The sequence below is a fragment of the Mastomys coucha genome, unplaced genomic scaffold, assembly GCF_008632895.1.
Source record: "Mastomys coucha isolate ucsf_1 unplaced genomic scaffold, UCSF_Mcou_1 pScaffold1, whole genome shotgun sequence".
Taxonomy (NCBI): domain Eukaryota; kingdom Metazoa; phylum Chordata; class Mammalia; order Rodentia; family Muridae; genus Mastomys; species Mastomys coucha.
This window is the reverse complement of record NW_022196891.1, coordinates 54,497,671-54,518,319: the sequence shown is the minus strand read 5'-3', so window position 1 is coordinate 54,518,319 and position 20,649 is coordinate 54,497,671. Positions and strand designations below refer to the sequence as shown.

The window sequence follows — 20,649 nt, the reverse complement described above, 5'->3', positions numbered from 1 at the left end:
TGCTCACTCTTTCTGAGCACTTACAAAATAACAGGCACTCTTTGTAATATTTGATATTTGTCTTCAATTCTTATATATCCCCAAGCGGTTAAAACTAAGTTGTTCTTATTTTAAAGTTGAGAAAACTGAGGGTCCAAAGTGTCTTGACCAGGAGTCATGGTTGCAAAGTGACATCACAGAGATTCCTTTTCAGGTAGTTGGGTGTCCTCCAAAATCTTCATAAGCTCTTGACCTCGGTGCTTATGACCAACAATAACATGATTCCTAACATTTACTGACCATCTCTCCATGTTCCAGAAATGACTCTTCCTTCTTTCTACTGTGTGAAGTACCTTCATCAGATAATCTACAATGGGGACATAGGTCGGGCCAGGGCTCCAGTTTAACCTTGAGCCTTGTACTGCCAAAGTTCTATGCTTTGGTAAGCTATATTTGTGAAGAGCATTCCTATGTGCTGAAAATCAGTGATGTAATGAGTTGTGTTATGTAGCTCTGTTTAGAATCCAAGGACATGCCATCTCTTTTTCTGTTAATATCACCTTCTGGCACAGTAAAGCACTCTTATGATTTATCTTTCAAGAAAAACAAACCTCACAGATTTATATGAGACATTTAAGTTTCAACCAGATGTCTCAAATCCTGCTTACCTATTTATAAAGAAAACTTAAAATCTTGTAAGCAGCTTCTCCCTCGGTGGTGGTTTAACTAAGACTGGCCTCGTAGGCCACATATCTGAACACTTAGTCACCAAAGAGTGGCACTATTTGAAAGGATTAAAAAGACTAAGTGATGTGGCCTTGTTGGAGGAAGTGTGTCACTGGGGGGGTGGGCCATGAGGGCTATTCTCATTCAAACCACACCTTTATTTTTACCTTTATTCCTGTGACCTTCACATATTCACTGTTTTCTTATTCTCTATAGTATCTTCATACTAAAACTTCATTATATAAATATTCACTATACTGAGTTGGAATTTTTTTAGCTTAAATTCACTAGTAAAGATCAAGCATTACTAAAAGCAATCCACATGTGTACTTTGTCCCTAAACCATAAATTATTCATGAATGTAGGCTCATGAAGAGACAGTAGGTGGACTATCCTATAGAAGCTCTTTTCCATAAAGGATACACACACACACAATTTTGTTGTTTAAAAAATTCATGTAATATCTGTCTGCCATCCATCCAAGAGAGGGTTTCACTCTGTAGTTCAGGTTAGTCTTGAACTTACTATGTAGCTCAAGCTAACCTGAGTCTCCTAAGAGGTGTAGTTTTAGGAATAAGTCACCATACTTAGCTGCATTCTTGCCATCTTCTTACATAATGAAAAAAATATGTAAGCCTAGAAGTGGAAAAGTTCCTCCTGAGAAGAAATGAGAAAAGCTAATGAGGTATCCAAGGCAGGAAAACAAAGACATAACTCTGGCCATGCAGGGGTCCTTACGTACTATACATGTGCATTTTTTTGTTTGTGAGAAAGAGTTAAAACAACTCTAATCATGGTGCTTGTTTATGTTTGTTAACATTCATTTATATTTAACAAATTGTTACTGTTTTTTAATCTTATAGTATATTTGAAGAATAGAAGGGGAACTTATATTTGATACCATAACTATACCTACCAACACATTCATTAAACATCAAATAATTTGTGTTGGCACTTTTATATGAAATCTTGGAATTACATAAAACATTAGTGATACTCAATATTTTGGGGAAATTTAGAGTTTTATAAGACCTTGTTAAATTTTATTTTCTCATTTAAAATCATAGACTACTTCCTCCTTTTGTATTAGGATTTGCCATCTGGCACATTTTCAGAAGTGGAATAGGTTTATTTAGGAAGAATATTTGGTCTATAGACTTACATTGTATATCACAAAGAAAAAGCTGAATGATGCTTTCTACTGCTTTATAGCCTTCTTCTGTAGATGTTTGTTCCCCTTCTCTTATTTCCAGTTTCATTTTTTATTCTTGTTGGTTTTGTTTTATAATAAAACATAATTCAGATCTTTGCAAAGCTCATTGAATTGGGTTGTTCCTTTAACCACGACTGACTAGATTCTTTAAAGAAGACTGTTATCGTTTTTCACGGTGCATGCAGTGATTTGTGATTCAGACAAATCAGGAAAGGTTACAATTCAGGAAAGATACATACAAATTTTATATCGGTTGGTATTGTGCTTTAGAGAGAGGCAGAGCCATTAAAAGGCCATGTTGCCAGACCTTTACAGCACATCTGCTTCTTAGGTAAAGGTGATGTCACACTGCAGTGCAGTTTTTAACAGCTCAGACAGGGCTAGCTGCAGAGAGATAAACTACTTACTCTCTTCCCCTCCCCACTAAGAATCACATTCTTTTACAAGCTCTAGCCTTCCCCCACAGCATCCGCCCCTACAGAAAAGTGAGATGGAACTCCAATAGAGAGAAGTATGGGATATATTAAATAGGAAGAGGCACTAAGTATAATAAAGTGGATGCATGTGACATGCTTCCGAGATTCTTAGCATAGTTCATTTTCTACCTGTAACAAATTGGTTGATCAAAAAGGACCTAGAGTTTTGGTCATTTTATAATAACAAATCACCATGGTCAAGTTTTAAACAACCAGACTAGTATTTTTAATACTTAGCATAATATCATACTTTAAGAAAAAAATTACATACAGATTGTTTTTCCCCCCTAGAGTTAAAATATAAATGGATTGTTTTCTGCATTTTGAGTTTTTCTATTTAAGAGATTTAACTGGAGCAATAGGTGTATTTAATTTATTGCAACTAAAATATAGACTACAATAGACTACCATTTAACATCTTGACATTGGCATCATTCATGAGCTCAGTTTAGTTATCAAGGTCATACAGTTGCTTAAGCAGTGCTTGACTCAATATGGTAGTTGTGAGACGTAATCTTTCTAGTGCATGTCTGAGAACTGAAAGACAAGCGTGTCATTTTCTCTTCTTGCTGTTGACAGCACGTGTGATCAGGGGCAGTGCATAACTAGATGTGGAAGAGGCAAGGTAGGACTATTATAGGAATTGCTTCAGATCCCAGCTACCTTAAAATCCTTAGATAATAGGAAATCAAGTGAGCTCCGCTGTCTAGGGAAATGCTTTCTTCATCACAATGAAAAAAGTTTTAAACCAAAACTAAGTTTTCCCTTCCCAGACCGTAATACTTGCTATTAGAGAACTCATTTGTCCATGTGCTTAGAGTTCCAGACTTCTGTGCTCAGAGTGAGAGTGAAGCAGCAGAGAGCCTCCAAATGGTAGACTAAAGGAAGTTTCAGGAAGAAGTATACTACACACCCTCTCTCTGCTGTCTTCCATGCCTCCCCTCTTTCCCACTTCTCCTTTCTCCCTGTCTGTCCTCTCTTCCTGCCTCTCCTCTCCCTGTCTCCCCTCTCTCCCTGCCTCCCACCTCTCTCTTCTCTCCTGTCACTCCCCTCTCCCTCTTATGAAGGGTACTGGTGAGTACGGGTTCTTTCTGACTAGAAACTAGTAGTCAGGTAATGTGGAAATTAAGACTGTGGTTGTGAAAGGCACAAAGATATAATATAAATTTGTTTTAACAAGTGGTATGATATCATAGTGAGTTCTCAATAATATAGAAACTGACTTTTGACTTGGTGAATTTGTGTTTTAAGCATATTGACTTATCATTAGTGTCTTTATTTCTTAAGTTTCATTGTTTGTCAGGCAAAGCAAAGTTCACAGGCAACACATGTTACCATTCTGACAAAATTTGGGTGTTCTGGTACTTTCTGATATTTCAATAGAATAGAGAGTAGGTGGTAATGAAGAGAAAAATTAAATTAATGACCTGAATGGCTTTGATTTTTCTTTCTGTGCTTAGAAGATTAAAAAAAATGTAATTAAATAAAGGAGAGAGGCTATAGAGATGGCTCAGCAGTTAAGAGCATGCAGGGGTCTTCTGAAGAACCAGAGTTAAGTTCCCAGCACCCAGGTTCACTAGAGAATCGGAAAGCCTCTTCTGGCCTCAAAGGGCACTGCACTCAGGCGCATACCCACTGTCTTTCTTAACCCCACCCATAATACATAATTTAAAATTAAAAATAAATTCTTAAAAAAAAAACAGTGAAGGCTGGGGGCAAATAGTTCTGTCAGTCAAGCTGATCTGAGTTAGAATTCCTAGCACATATATAATTGTCATCCTTGGCTACATGCACTTGAAGTTCCAGTTCCTGGGGATATGGGGCACAAGCAGATCCCTAGAGCTCACTGACCATCTAGCACAGTGAATCAACTAGTTCTAGGTTTAGTAATATACCATGTCTCAAAAAGTAAGGCGGAGGGCCAGTGAGATGGCTCAAAGGGTAAAGGTGCCCACGCTTGGCAACCTGAGTTCAATCCTTGGGACCCAGATGGTCGAGGGAGAGGACCAGCTGCCACAAGTTGTCTTCCAACTTCAATTTGTGCATTCTGATATGCATGTACATGTGTATAGACATAACTACAGAGAGATAACTGTCATCTAAAAATTAAAGTGAGGAATAATTGAGATAGACATGAGTACACCTGTACACATGTGTACATACATGAGTACATGCATACCTTAGCCTAAGTATAATAAAAGACTGAATTGATGGTACCCTACAGGAGATGTAAGCACATACCATCAGTACAGTAACTTAAAATGATTCAGCCATCTATCTTTATTATCTTATGGACTGCTCCCGAGCAGCGTGTTGTAATTATTGCCATTGCTAAGAGTCATCTCTAGGGGCTGAGAATGTAATTTAGTGATAAAGCACTTGCATAACAAGTATAAAGCCCTAACTTCAGTCCTTAGCACTGTGGAGGAAAACAGCCCATAGAATACATAGAACATTTTTTTTCCTTAATTTTTTTGTCTATCAGGGAGAAAATTGTTTCTAAAAATGTACCTTGTACAATGTTGATTAGAACGGTTTTGAAAATTTGGGCTTAAAGAAATATACTTCTTTGTATATTTAAAGCATTGAATGTTCTAAACTAATGTAAGTAGCATTGTTCTGGTTTTTTGTTTGTTTGTTTGGTTGGTTGGTTTTTCGAGACAGGGTTTCTCTGTATAGCCCTGGCTGTCCTGGTACTCAGTCTGTTGACCAGGCTGGCCTCAAACTCAGAGATCCACCTGCCTCTGCCTCTGCCTCTGCCTCCCAAGTGCTGGGATTGAAGGAATGTCCCACCACCGCCCAGCGCATTGTTCTGTTTTAACAATGCAGTTGTTGTGTTTACTTCCATAACAAGTAATTATAAAGTATTTTAAAATACTATTAAAATACTACTGTTGTTTCAGAGCTTCATATCTAAGTCCTGATTTTCTCTTGTATATCAACCTAAATAACTAAAGCAACAAATTAGGCGTATAAACATAAATGAACTAGTCTGCCTTTTATTCAGTCAGTCCTTGAGCACATTTGCAAAAAAGTGTAAAAACAGTGTCATTCTTTTAGATTTTTATTGAAAATAGTTGTTTCATTAAAATGCATTTTTATATCAGTATGTGGTAGATTTTAATTTCTAATATAATAGATGTTGACATAACCTATATGTATTCTCAGTACTTTTTCAGTCTCAAGAGATCGTCATATAAAAAATCGATAATTTTTTAATGCTACAAGGTAATAAATATCCAGTCTTAAAGTGCCTTAAGTTTATTTTGGATTCTTCTTGTTTCTAAAATTATTTAATTTTTGTAACGAGGCCAGCATGTAATGTCCTTAGTATTCTCATAGGAGTGGGACATAGCAGATCTAAAATGGTTTCTAATCTCGCTATTAAGAGTCTTCTTTGTGACTCCATTATGCTTTCCTCTAGAGAGTCTTAGGTACTAAAAATAATTGGAAGTCAGAATTAGAAGTAAGTCACTAGAGTCAAAAATGAAGTTTTTCGATACTGTTAAGGTGAAGTAGGACAGTGATTTAAGCATGCTCTGTTCTTACAGTTCGCCATGCATGATATGATAGAGTGCCTGAATCAAATCTATAGACTTTGGGATTGTTGTTTTGTTAAAGCATTTCTTAAATCTTAACCCAGTTATATTAAATAGAACGAAAATAATCACTTAATCTCTGTCTTCCATATCATTCTTAAAACTATCAAAAACTTGTGGAAATAGCTGTAAAAATGAACAATACTGGCTTCTGGGATAACTCATCAATCTCTCACTGTAGACAAGTTTTTAAAAATGCTTCCTGTTCATCCTGCAGTTATCAATGAACTAAAACGATTCTAGGAATCCACATGCTTTATTGTTGACCCATTTCACAGCACCATGGAGAAACTAGAAGAAAGTTCAGGTTCACAGGCGAAGAATGTTTGGAGGCTTACGAAAAGTACTCAGAATCACACAGATAATTCAAGTTTTCTTAAGTTTAATACTGATATAGATTTATCTTTTAGCAGGAAACATAAATACAGCCTCTCAAATTCTAATTTTTAAAGGGTGGGGTCTATCAACACCATCTAGCTTTAGCATCGATTACAATGGACAGTTTGTGTTGTACATGACTACTTTGTGTAATTAAGTTAGTCACTTGAATACACCTTGTGTAGGTTACTGTGTTCCTACGTAACATAGACCTATTTTTCTCTACTTAAGTTTTCCTAATATTTTACTGTGGAATTATGCCTAATTTGTAATGAAATATAATATATTTGTCTAAATCATATGACTGCAGTCAATTTTGACATAACTTTTGACTATAGATAAGAATATTATTATAAACATGTCCAAAGGTTAAGAATTTATTTATGAGCCTTGTGGTGGTGGCATACACCTTTCACCCTAGCATTTGGGAGATAGAGGCAGGTGGATCTCTGAGTTTGAATACATCCTATTCTATAGAGTGATTTTCAAGATAACTAGGGCTATACAGAGAAAGTTTGACTTGGGGAAAGGAAGGAAAGGAGAGGGAGGGGGAGGAGGGAGGCATGGGAATTTTAAAGTTTTCGTAATAATTTTGAAAAACTTAAGGATAATTTAAAATGCAGTTCTAACATTAAGTAAAGATGTTTAGACTACAAAGGGGAAGCTATAGGTATGGAGTGAAGATTCTGTAATGCCATATGTAACTGCTATACATTTTATAGAACAGAAACAGAAAAAATAACAGGATGCTGAGGCAATAGATTCCTATGAATCAGCACCATGTCTAGGAAACTCTTAGTATTATTGGTTCTTAGACCCTAAATTATATTTGGAGGGAATTTGTGAGTTCCCTAAATAAGACATATTTAAGTAGATTCATAGAGGCTAAGAATTTAAGCCAGAAAAAAAAAATGAAGGTAATATTGACCACTTACAGGATTTGAGAGGAGACACGCGAACTTATATGCTGATCACTGAGTTGTAGCTTTCTACAAATATCTGCCTATAATTTTGCATATTTGGATAATTACAGCCTGAGACAGTTGGAAACTATTTGCATTTATTGAAGTCAAAGCCAGTTATACCTGCTATTTAAGATTTACAGTGGCCTTGCCCTTGTGGGTATTTGTTTTCTACTGTCACCAGTTTGGATTGCTCTTGTAGCACATCCTAATAGTAATGGGTATTTGAAGTAATCGCTTTAGTATATTTATAAAAGGAAGTAGTCCTTTGTGGCCAAATGACTTTTAATATATTTAAGGAACTAACATAAAAGTTATACTTAATCATATAATATGTAGTTATTATTAAGGTATGTTTTTCATTTCACAGTACAAATGAGTCAGCAGTTCATATTAAACCATTTTAAAGAAGCAAAGGATAATTCGGAACTTGGAAATTGCTAGCTCCCTTTACTTTGATATTAGATACCCTCACTTCCAAGAGCCATCTTTAGATCTTTCCTTGAGGAAATAATTTTTGTATGCTTTAAGATCTAGTGGCCTCTAGTGGTAATGTGATGCTATAGTTTTAGTCCCAATTCTTATGAATATAAATCCATTTTGTAGATGTAGTCACTCAGCTCTTCACTTTGCTTATTCAGTTCTTGATTAATTGTATTCTCAAATCCTCTTCATCCCTAGACTAGAAATCCTTGTCCTTTCTTCTTTTCTCTGTTATCCCTGCTCCTATATTTTTAGTAATATTGGTTTAGTTCTGAAACCACCTCCCATTGTCTCAATGTAAACTGTGTTAATTTCTATATTAAGTTTATGGTACGTTTTCATCTTGGAATGTTTGAGCTTTTCTGCAGATTGTAGGACCAAGTCTTCCTTATTACCCCATTATAATAGTTTTTAAAAGTAATTTCAGTTCATTGAGATTCATGTTTAGAATCACTTCTATTAATTCACCATATAAGAATCTTATATTTGAAATATTGGTGTACTAGGCATGAGAATGGTTCATTAATTGGTTTTTATTTTTGCTACACAGATGTAAAAGGCCCACCAACTCACCGTCTGTCTTGTGGTCAGTCACCCTACACTGAGACAACCTCGTGGGAGAGGAAGTACTGCATCCTCACAGACAGCCAGTTGGTGTTGCTCAACAAGGAGAAGGAGGTGAGATACAAGGCTACTACTCATTTCTAAGCACATTTCTGAAATTACATACCTTTTAGTTGTATTTTGATAAAAGTGCATTGTAAAACACAGACTCTAGCAACCATAAACTATAGTCTAAGTAGGTGCTATTGTTATAATGATATGCTGCTGCAATGAAATAGCATGCTCCACAGGCAAGGCTGGATTTTGAGTAGGAAAACAATAAAGATCACACTGAGTTGATAAATTTGGAATGGGAAGGCATTAGAGTGTGGAAATCTGGTCCTGCAAATAGTCTAGATGGGCAAAATTACCTGATTACTCCTGCGCTGACTAGTTTTATGTCAGCTTCACACAAGATAGTCATTTTGGCAGAAAATGCTCAGTGGAGAAAATGCCCTCCATCAGATTGGCGGTGAGCAAGCCTGTGGTGCGTTTTCTTGATTGATGTTGGAGGGGTTAGGACTGGTGGTTCTAAATACTATGAAAAAGCAGGCTGAACCAGTCATGAGGTGCAGCCCCATAAGCAGCAGTCCTCTCTGGCTTCTGCATCAGCCTCTAGGTTCCTGCCGTGTTTGAGTTCCACCCTGACTTCCCTCAGTGATGCACTACAGTTTGAAGCTATAAGCTGATATAAACCCTTATTTCCTGTGTCACTTTTGGTAGCTGTGTTTTACCATAGTAGTAGAAACCCTAAGTAAGACAAAACCCATCACCAAAACGCTCCTGCTCAGTTAAGTACTATCTTAGTTAGGGTTTCTGTGGCTGTGAAGAGACACCATGCCCATAGCAATTCTTATGAAGGTGCAGTATTGTCATAGTGGGAAGCATGGTGGCACATAGGCCAGACATGGTGCTCGATCTGCATGCAGCAGGAAGGTACAGTAAGCCACTAGGCCTGGGTGGAGCATCTGAAACCTCAAAGCGTGCCCTCCAGTGAATGTCACACCTCCTAATAGGTCTGCTCCCTGTGGACCTATGGGTACCATTTTTATTCAAACTACCACAAGTACTCCTTTCTGGGTCCTCTTCATCTTTTATAGAATATCATATGTCCTTTTCCTTTTTTTATGGGGAGTTGGGAGATGAATATTGGGAATAGAACCTTGGAAATTCTGCATATCAGTCAAGTATTTTATCACTGAACTACATCCTTAGCCCATTTTTCTTCTGAGGCTAGCTGTTATAAGTAATTCTAGATGTTGGAGAACCTTCATTCCCTACATTTATCTCTTGTTTTGGGTCTGTATATTTTCACTTTCTGACCTTATCTTCACTCATATTTCCCACCTCTTGAAACAATTCATTTCCTGCTACAACTTAGGATAGAACTGCTGTTTCTTCTGCCTTGTCTCTGTACGGTCTCTTAACTTAATGGTTGAGTAACACACTGTTGTGCATGTATGGCACATTTTTTTTTTTAATCCATTTAGCTTTTGATGGATAACTAGTTTGGGTGCTGGAAATTTTGAGGAGTCCTATATGAGTTGCCAAACGTTTTCAGAGACATCTGGGACCCTTCTTGGGGCTCTTAGTCTTCTTGATAAAGTATTATCAAGAACATACTCTGAAAGAAGCTTGAGGACAATTTTATTAAGGTTTTTTAAAAAAAAATCCCAGAGCAGGCAAGCTTCAAATCTCATCAGTCACATGGAGGAGGAAGATAGAGAAGAAAAAGAAAAAGTCATTCTATTTGACTGAAGTGAGCTTGGAGGGGTTAGGCCACAGGGCAGAGATGTTGCCACATGGTGGGGAGGAGAGCTTTAGAAAAGGAGTAAGGAAGCCCAGAGTATCAGAAAGAACAAACTTAGGTGCTGCTCAGCATCAGAAAGAGACAGAGGAGAAAAAGGAGACAGAGGAGAAAAAAGGAGAGGAAGAAAGAAAAAGTTAGGCCTTTCTGAGTCAGAACTCAGAAAGTTGGAAGACCCAGCAGAACCCCATAGTGGTTTATAGGGACTGGGTTTGGGGGTGAGAATTCTGGGAAGGAAAAGTATATTATCTCATTAAAGGGATAGTTATTCCTACTATCTATTTAGCATTTAAGATCAATCGTAAGATGAATCTGCCTTTGGGATGGGTGGTCCCTTGATTGCCTGGTCCAGCTTGATTAACTCTTTTATCTAGAGGTGGATTACATTCCTTTGAGGAGCAGGCAACAGCTTTCCCATTATGGGTCTTCCATGCTTCCCTAACATTGTGGATAGCGTTGTAATAAATATGTGAGTGCAGAAAACCGTTATAGTAGTATACTTCTCTCCGGTTATATATTTTGTATTTTTATCTACAACTTCTGATATAACTGCATGGATTTAGTTTTATAGCATTTGTCACCTTATAAAATAGTAAATAATTTATTATGTTATTATCACTTGTTCTACTTTAAGCTTTAAAACAGGCTTTTTTTTGTTTAGAGGTGTATCCCCAGTGTTTATAAGTTTATGATGAAAGAATGGAAGGGAGGGAGGGAAAGAGGGAAGGAGGAAAGAAGAAAGGAAGGAATGAAAAGAAAGTAATTGTTTTGGGAGGTTTTGTTTTGTATATAAATATGACTTTAAACTTGCTTGGTAAGTCCAAAATATCCTCAAACTCAAGATCTTCCTTATTGAGCCTTGTAAATGTCAAGATTACAGGCATGTGCTATCACACCTGACAGTAATTCCTTGTCTGCATTTATGGAACAAATTTTGCAAGACAAAACAAAAAAGAACCAAACAAAACAAACCAAACAGTTTATAAACTTTGTTCCCCAAATATCTTATTCTTTCATATATCCTTGAAATCTCTTCCATCCCTTTCCCCCATGTTTAGTGTGTTAGTCCACTTTCTATTTATACAACATAAACTTGAGGTAGGAAACTTCCATGAGGAAAGGGTTACTTTGACTCAGTTTTGCAGGTTCCACTCTGAGCAGTTGGTCTCCTTGTGTCTGGGTGAGTAGTGAGGCAGCACATCCTGGCCACAATGTGTAACAAAGCAGAACTGCTTACTTTCCCCTGAGAAGCAATCAAGAAGATGCAGTCTATGAGCCTTGCCACTGTTGCCTTTTTGGGCATGCTCCCCACTAGTCTAAAGACCCCTCAGTGGGCCCCACTTCTGAAAGTGTCCACTGTCTCCTGATTCTGTGAACACTTAAGAATTTATACTGCCATATATATAAGCCTACTTAGAACATGTAAGCATCTTTTTTCCTAAAGCTAAATCATGTACCACAATGTAGTATCCTGTATTATTGAACATCTAACACACAGTGATGAGTCCCAAAGGAGCAGTCCCATTGCAGTAGTTAAGATAAATATAAAATCATCACTATTTCAAACTAGGTAGAGGAGTAATTTTACAATGTTCTGGATGTACTAAATGCCGTTGAACTCTTCACTTTTAAATGCTAGATTTTATATGAATTTTAAGTATATCATCCAGAAACATCTAACAAACAGTAAAACATTCCAAACTTTTGGAAAAGTTTGCAAAATAGCCGGGCAGTGGTGGCTCACACCTTTAACCCCAGCACTTGGGAGGCAGAGGCAGGAGAATTTCTGAGTTCGAGGCCAGCCTGGTCTACAGAGTGAGTAGGGCTACACAGAGAAACCTTGTCTGTAAAAACAAAAACAAAAAAGTTTGCAAAATAAAAAGTAATAGCTAGCAAGAACCAACTAATCAAGAACAGTGAAGGTCATGATAAAGAATTCTATCTTTACTTTTTAAAATGATCTAGATCATAGAAAGTATTCATTAGGTTAATGATATCTTCTGATTTGTCTCTTATCTTGGAGTTTTACAGCTGTGAACATGCACCAAGACCAAGGTCTTATAAAAGACAACATTTAATTGGGGCTGGCTGGCTTTCAGGTTCGGTGGTTTACTCTATTATCATTAAGGTGGGAGCAGGGCAGCATCCAGGCAGGCATGGTGCTCTGAAGGCAAGCAGAAGACTAGTTTTCAGGCAGCTAGGAGGAAGGTCTCCAAGCCCACCCACCATGACACCAAAAGTCCTCCAAGGGCACACCTCCTCCAACAAGGCCACACCTCCTCCAACAAGGCCACACCTCCTGATAGAGCCATTCCATGGGTCAACAGTATTCAGACCACCACATTTCTTAAAGAATTCTACTGGTCGCCGGGCGGTGGTGGTGCAGGCCTTTAATCCCAGCACTTGGGAGGTGAGGCAGGTGGATTTCAGAGTTCGAGGCCAGCCTGTTCTGAGGTCGAGGCCAGCCTAGTCTACAGAGTGAGTTCCAGGACAGCCAAGGCTACACAGAGAAACACTCTCAAAAAAAAAAAAAATAATAATTCTATTGGTCATGTGGAACAATGAGTAAAGAAGAATGGAAACAATTAGTTGAGCTAGAAAGAAGAATATTTCATTGAGCCAAGTAAGGAATGGTGAAAAGATGATGCATTTGTTTAAAATAGAATCTACTGCCTGAAACAGGCAGTTTTGTTCTACCACTATTAAATCAGAAATGTTTAATTAAGTCTTTTTTAAAAAATGAGACCATTGTTGTACCTCTTACTTAAAGAAGTTTTATATTTTGTTAATTTTACTGGAGGAAATTATTGGAAATTCATTTTTATGGTATGATTATGATATAATACTTTCTACCTTTTATTCACACAGAAGAATTATAATGAGGATAATTTGAAACATCTTTTGAATAATTGACAGTTTCTTGAAAAGCTTAATGACTTTCCTGCTAAAATTATCTTAAAAGGCTGTTTTAAACTTTAATCAGCTTATTTTGGAAGTGTTTATTTCTGTGTTTAAAAGAAAATCAAAAGAACCCTGTAAGAATTTAAGCTGAATCCTTAGCCAGGCACTGATGGAGTATGCGAAGGATGTAATAGTCTAGTATCATTCTATCATATATGTATATTGTGTGTCTGTGTGTGAATGTGTGCGTGTGTGCATGTGTGTGAGTGTGTGTGTATGTTTCAATGCCCTCTTTTATCTCTGAGTGTTTCTTGTCAGATTGGGTAAAGTCTATTTGAGGGATATACATGGAGAATGTTAAGAACACCAAATATAGCAGAAGGGTAGATCTGGGCAGAATGACGAAAGAGAAATTTACCAAAAATGTCACCTTGAAAAATAACTCACTGGTTCAGTGAATTACTTGTATGCAAATTGCATGGCAAATGATATTGCATATGTGTTATGAAATTTATTTTCTTGCATAGGTCCAAGGAGAAATCCAAATGACTTGATCCAAAGCCAGTTCAAAGAAGGTATATGAGGCCTTTGAGGAACTCTTGAGTTCTATTTTCCTTTCAAGAGATAAGACCAAGTAAACTACAGACTAAGGAGTAGAGGGAAAACAATAAGAGGAAACAAAACAAAACAAAACAAATATGCCCCTCTCAGGTATAGTCAGCATAAAAATCCAGAAGAAACCTGAGTTTGTAAGCTTCTTTTAGCAACAGTAACCTATTAGAGTAAATCAAGCTCTGTTTTGTTGAAAGCTATCTCTGCTTTGTATGTTTTGGATTTTTAAAAAATAGTTTATTAATTTATTTTATTTGTACTCGTGTTTTATATGCATGTATACCTGCACACCAGAAGAGGGCATTGGATCCCATGGGACTATAGTTACAGATAGTTGTGAGCTGCCATGTAGGTGCTGGGAATTAAACCTAGGACCACTGCAGGAGCACCCAAGGATCTTAAACACCAAGCCATCTCTCTGGTCCCCATTGTCTGGCATTTTTAAGGCTGGATTCTAGTTGTGTAGGCAGCAAGGTAGTCATCATGTAATTTTAAAACATTTCAATATAATTTGCTTGAAGATATATTTATCTTGTATATATTGATTGTAAGTATTAGTTGGACTGTGCAAAACAGCTGAAAATTACCTGCCATTTACTCTGTGGTTTGATACCTGGGGCATATTTCATTCCTAATTCTTTTTTTAACACATGTATTATTTTCCTGTTTGTGCATTTCTATGTTACAAGGATAAAAACACAGTTCTTCTTTTCTATACCAAACTTGGTGATGGAAAGAAGACAAAAAATGAGGCTGGAGCGATAACTTAGCAGCTAAAGACACTTACTGCTTGTATATGCAAAGGATCCAGGTTCAGTTCCAAGCACCAGTGTGGATGGTTCACAGTGATCGGTAACTCCAGTTAAGGGGGACTCTTCTGCCCTTTGTGGGTGCCTATCTGTATACATGTGGTACACATGCACATAAAATAATTAAACAAATATTGTTAAAATGATATTTGATGAATAATATAGTTTAACTGGAAATTAGAAAATATTCAATTACTAAAGAACCCTGATTTCATTAAATATATCATTTTCAGTTTATTGGCAGTGGGGGTTACCAAAGGATGCTTTATTAGAAGGGGACTTAATTTTAAAAAGAAGAGCTCTGATTATTAATCTGTAGTATATATCGAAAGAGAAAGCAGTAAGTAGGAAGACTAGTCAAGAGCCTACTTTTTCACATATCTAAAGCCTTGGGTGGCTTCCCAGTGCCCCTTGAATTATATACACGACCTGTGGTGTTTTGTGTGGACATGATAGACTTTGGTGTTCTACTCTGCTTCTATCTCTTAAGAAGCTTTAGCCAATTTGCCTATTCCTCTTCCAAAACACATTAAAGAAAAAAAAAAAAACTTGCATGCTAACTAGCCTCTTCCCTAAATGCCTTTGCCTAAAATGTCCTCATCCTATCCATAAAAGATTTACTCATTCATTTGTGGGTTGTGGCTATTTTACGATTTAGGGAGTAGCTAGTAAGGTGCAAATGCTTAATTTATATTAAATTAGTTGAAAGTTATAAATTAGAATAATAATTAGAGTAATAAAAGATTGTTATGGGAGGAAAATAAGACAGTTATATTTTAATGGCCAATTAGGGCAGTAGTGCAGAGGGAAGAGTCTTGGAAATGCCAGTTTCTCTTGAACTGTAGGGTTAATAGGAGTTTATCTGACAGGTACAGAGTAGAAAAGACATGAGCAATCCTGAACTGTAGGGTTAATAGGAGTTTATCTGACAGGTACAGAATAGAAAAGACATGAGCAACAGAATTTACAGTTGAGAGAATAAATAAAACAGGGGCACTGCACTGTAAAGTAGGGCAAGCACTTTGGTATTCCTGGACTGTAAAGTCTGGAACTGGACACAGATTGAGTGGCTAGATTGTTGGAAACCTGTGTTCTGTAGTGAGGAGAACTTTATGGGGTAGTACTTTTGAACAGTATCACTGTAGAAGAGCCATGTACAATTCCTAAAGAGTAATAAAGAATATTGTGCTCTAGTTGAAGTACAAAGGTTCTCCTCCATCTCCTGCAAACATCCTCTCCTTTAAAAATCTCTGGTAGAGCAAGGGATCACCACTGAAGGGTGGTCACCCTCAGAATAACATGATTGCATTTGCTTCTGAAACTACTCATGTATATAAAACGTACGAGGGGCAGACACCAGTAAAGAAACGGTTTTAAAAATTTGGATAAAAGAAAATAAGTATGTGTTATGATAGAGTAATTGATAAAAGACTAACCCTATTCTGAAAACAACAAAAACAGCCCTTCTACAATATACATTGCATTCAGTCATTGGCTAACGGGCAGCTTAACACAGCAATGATCACTTTACTGCAGGTAAGTGGTATGTACTTTTTCCCAGATAGGGCATATCAATTTGAGTTTCAAGCTGAGGAAGTAGAGAACTTCTGGAGAAGTGCAGTTCTTTTTTTGATTCAATAAAGTTTTATTTTCCCAAATGTACAGCTGATTGAACCTGTTCATGCATCTTCACCAGCAGCTGGGGCATCTCCACCCTTTGTGTTTCTAGTGTAAATTACTTGGGCTCTGTGCTTTGAAACCAGCTTGATAAGTCCTTTACTAAGTAGCTCCTGGAGGGCTGCCCTGGCCAAGGAACCTCGAATCTTCAGTCTCTCCGAGACCACAGCTGGGTGATAAGCTTATAGTTGGGAACTTCCTCACAGAGCTTGTCGTATGTAGCTTTGTCAAACAGGACAAGATTGTTCAACTTGTCCCGAACTTTGCCTTTGGACCACTTCTTCTTTTTGGCCTTGCCACCAGATTTATTTACTGGGTCTTTGTCTTTTTTGGCCGACTTTCTTCTTCTTGTCGTCTTTGGGCGGCATGGCGAAGCTCAGAGAGTCGGGTGGACCACCGCAGCCTAAGATGTCGGAAGAAAAGGGAGAAGTGCAGTTCTACTGAACAGAATATCCAGGAGACTTTGGCCAAGGGTTTGACTATGTTTTTGCAGGGAAGGTTTTTCAAAGGACAACTAAAGATTGAGAAGACAAAAGATACTCACTGGCAGGCTGAACAGAGAGACCTGAACTTGCTGGTGAAAGACTTCTTTAAAATCTCACCATTCTTGGAATCCATGGAAGGCCACACCTCAAAAGCACAGAAATTGAGGTTTAGTAGAATGAAGTGGTTTGTGTTTCTTGCTTTACTTAATAGCTCTGACCAAGATTTAAGAAGAAAATAGTTAGAGACACTGAGAATGGATTTAGATAGATTTAACAGTCCTCAACTTTGTCTGCCTAGAATAGTCCTGTTTCAAACGTCCCGGATGACTCTAATTTGCAGTGATGGCTGAGGTCTTCTATATAGATGGCACTTTGAGATGCTTATTCATAGTGTAGGAAGGAGAGAAAACTACACCGTAAGGCAGATCTGTCAGCCCTGAGTGAGCATCTGAATCTTGTTAAAACAGTGTTGAGCTCTACCGCCAGTTTTGATGAGCTCTACTGCCACAGTTTTGATTTAGCAGGTGTGGGAGGAGCCTCAGAAGCTGAATTATAAAAGTCCGTTGAGCTTAGAATAAATTGAAATTAATTTCCTTATAATTCTAAGCAAGGAGAAAGAATTTTCTAGGAAGCATATGTGTAGATATATGAATATATGTTAGTATTAAATATACTTGCTCTGCAGGTGTCATAGACAGTTAACCAAGACAGTTGCATTTTATTTTGTTATGAATACTTCTTAGAAACCATTGAAGCTACTCATTCCTTATAGATTTCTGCCTCCTCCTCTACAGAAGGTGAGAATTGAAGTGCTTAGTTCTTTTCCTTTTTATTGAATCCAGAGTGATTCAGAAGCCCAGTCCAAGATCAAAGAAATGTTAAAAAGCATTCTCATGTCATAAGAACTGGGAGATGTGTGAGTTCTTAAGAACAGCTTTTAAACCATAGTATGAAATGGTAAAGTCAATGTAGGACAATCAGAACAGAATACACTGATATCTGAACCATAGTATGAAATGGTAAAGTCAATGTAGGACAGTCAGAACAGAATACATTGATATCTGAACCATAGTATGAAATGGTAAAGTCAATGTAGGACAATCAGAACAGAATACATTGATATCTGAAACAGTTTTTGTCTTAGCAGAATGCTAGGATTTGTGAACTCTTAATTTGGTTCATTTGAACAGAACAAAATTACCAATAAATTTGGCATCTTTAAAATACTGTATCTAAGGAGCAATCTTGAGTAATATTCTTAAGAAATGTAGGGAGACTGGAGAGATGGTTCAATGGTAGGAATACTTGCTGCTGTTACAGAGGACCTGAGTTTAGTTGCCAGCATTCAGATAAGGTGACTTATAGCTGCTTTTAACTCCAGTTTCAGGGGCTCTGTCAGCGCCCTCTCCTAGCTTCTGTGGGCATGCAGATCACCCAAGAATACATGCGTACATGCTCAACATTAAATGAATAAATGTGTATATAAAATTTAAAAAGAAATTTCAATTTAGAACATAAATTTTCATGATATTCTCCTTTCTTTGACTCAAGAATAAAATTACCTAAGTTTTCAGAGTAAATACTTTAAACAAAACGTATGATCATAGTTTATCTATGCTAAGATTTGGAGAAAATAATTGACAATAAAATTTGGGTTCAAATAGCAAGACTGATGTATTTCTTTCTTTATATAGTGAAAACCAAGCAGATAGTAGGAAGTTTTTTTCATGGCTATGGCAGGGTAGGGGAATTACCTGCTCCTGAAACACTATAAACAGCTAATGATTCTGCAGTGCTTAGATGCTTTTTCAGATAGTTTATTTGCTCAGTGATCCAAATTTTTCCTTTCTAAATTTACTCCCTTAGTTTCTACTTTTGAGGCAAGTAAAAAGTTACTTTTGCTTTTTAAAATTAAAAATCAATTCACCTTTCTGTGCCACTCTTTAATTATTTAAGCAGAGACAGTATAGTTTACTTCTGAACGGGAGGGATGGATGACTTAGGCTAGTGTTCATGGAGTTTTGTTTTATTTAGTATTTTAGGAAGAGCTTTGTCATTATTGATTATATGGTTTCGGTCTTCATAATTTTATCTTTCTTAATTACCCTTTGATTTCTGAATGTACAGAGTAAGCTTAGTTACTGTAGTAAAGGGAGAATACCACTTAGTCCTGTAGAGGGTGTAAAATTTCAGCACTAAGGAAGTGCTTGGATATCCGTTCTTTAGGTGCTTCACAATGATCAGAAAGCTATAATGTCCTTGACTCCAGTCACAGGGATTGGATTACTGAGCATTGCACAAGTCAGGTCCAGGTGTGCCTGCTTCTGCTTTGTTGGAACATTTGATGTGATGCATGCTGATTGTTGTCCTTGGAATACCAGGTGTCACAGAGGATGGTCTTAATGTCTCTTCGTATGCAGGATTATCTGTTTTCCCTCTAATGATTAATATTGTCTACTGTTAAAGTCATTTCCCCTTAGGTAAGCTTAACACGATACAATTCTGCAAACCTTATTTTGTTTCTTTTCTCTTTTACATCTACAGCACATTTTGGAGCAGGTTTTGAATGTGGTATAAGGGATAAATTAAATCTTACACCCTTGCTCCTCTTAAAGAATATTTGTTTGACTCAGCACCAGTGCCTGAAAAGATACCCCCTGAACCCCCATGCTCTACTGGGCTCCCTTTGTTAACAGCATGTATCCTATATTTTCTTAGTAAGAATTAAAAGTTAGTCATTATTAGCTGTGATTTCTTAAAAACAATTCAAGAAGCATAAGAAATTTATTACTGATTAGTTATTGACATACTTTACCAAATTAATACAATTTGTGATGAAAGTTAGAAAATACCATTTGTAGGGCTGGAGAGATGGCTCTGATTGCTCTTCCAGAGGTCCTGAGTTCAATTTCCAAAAACCACATGGTGCCTCACAACCATGTGCAATAGGATCCAATTTCTTCTGGTGTGTCTGAAGAAAGCAACAGTGTACTCACATATATTAAATAAACCTTTTTAAAAAAAGAAAATATATTTGCCTGTTACCCCCAAATTTAGCATTACAATATAGTCTATAGATTTGGTTTTTATAGTTTTACTTATCTATGATCAAATATAATTGAGAAATATTATGTGAGAAATACCAGAAGTTAACAATTTTAATTTTTAAATTGTTGTGTTCTGCACAGTATCTTTAAATAGTGTTCTTCTTATGGTGCTTGTACTTAAATATCCTCATTTTACTTTAGAGTAACCAAAACATAGGAGACTAACCAAAGAAGCTGGCAGTCTCCTATTCCAAAGAGAAGCTATGAAGTGCTTCCATTTCATGAAAAGATAAAAATGTGGGACTGGAGAGATGGCTCAGCAGTTAAGAGCACCGATTGTTCTTCCAGAAGTCCTGAGTTCAATTCCCACTAATTACATGGTGGCTCACAACCATCTGTAATAGGATCTGCCCTCTTCTGGTGTGTCCGAAGACAGCAACAGTGTACTCACATAAAAGAAATAAATACATCTTAAAAAAAGAAAAGATAAAAATATGATTAAGTACATTGAAATGTGGCAGGTAATGGAGAAAAAGAGAAAATACATTCTTGTAACTATATGTTGTTCTGCTTTATTAATTATTGTTCTTAATGTCTTACTGCATGAAACAATAAAATTATCATAGATATTTATAGGGAAACATAGTATGTACAGGGCTCTATACTAGCTGTGCTTTCAGCCTCAGCTGATTCACTGGGCCTTGGGCTTCATCTTCCATAAACGTGAGAAAACTACTAATCCCCATTCCCCAAAGAAGAACCGTTATGCCATCAATTATTCTACAAAAATAACCTGCTGCATAGTTTTTAAGTTCATAGTTCTCATTCACTTAAGCAAATAATCTTTCAGTATGCTTCTGAAACTATAGCAGAAAAATATTTTTTACCTTTT

General features: G+C 36.9%; 1 protein-coding gene and 1 pseudogene across 2 annotated transcripts in view; one reads left to right on the top strand and one right to left on the bottom strand.

The window, feature by feature from the left end:
* The window catches only part of Rasal2 (RAS protein activator like 2), a 281,212-nt gene that overhangs the window by 104,787 nt on the left and 155,776 nt on the right, over positions 1 to 20,649 (top strand). For both annotated transcript variants that reach the window (XM_031386087.1, XM_031386077.1), the window contains exon 2: positions 8,367 to 8,494. In XM_031386087.1, the coding sequence (XP_031241947.1) occupies positions 8,367 to 8,494 (128 nt within the window). The remainder of the gene's footprint in view (positions 1 to 8,366; positions 8,495 to 20,649) is intronic.
* Positions 16,185 to 16,593, bottom strand: LOC116102020 (annotated as a pseudogene).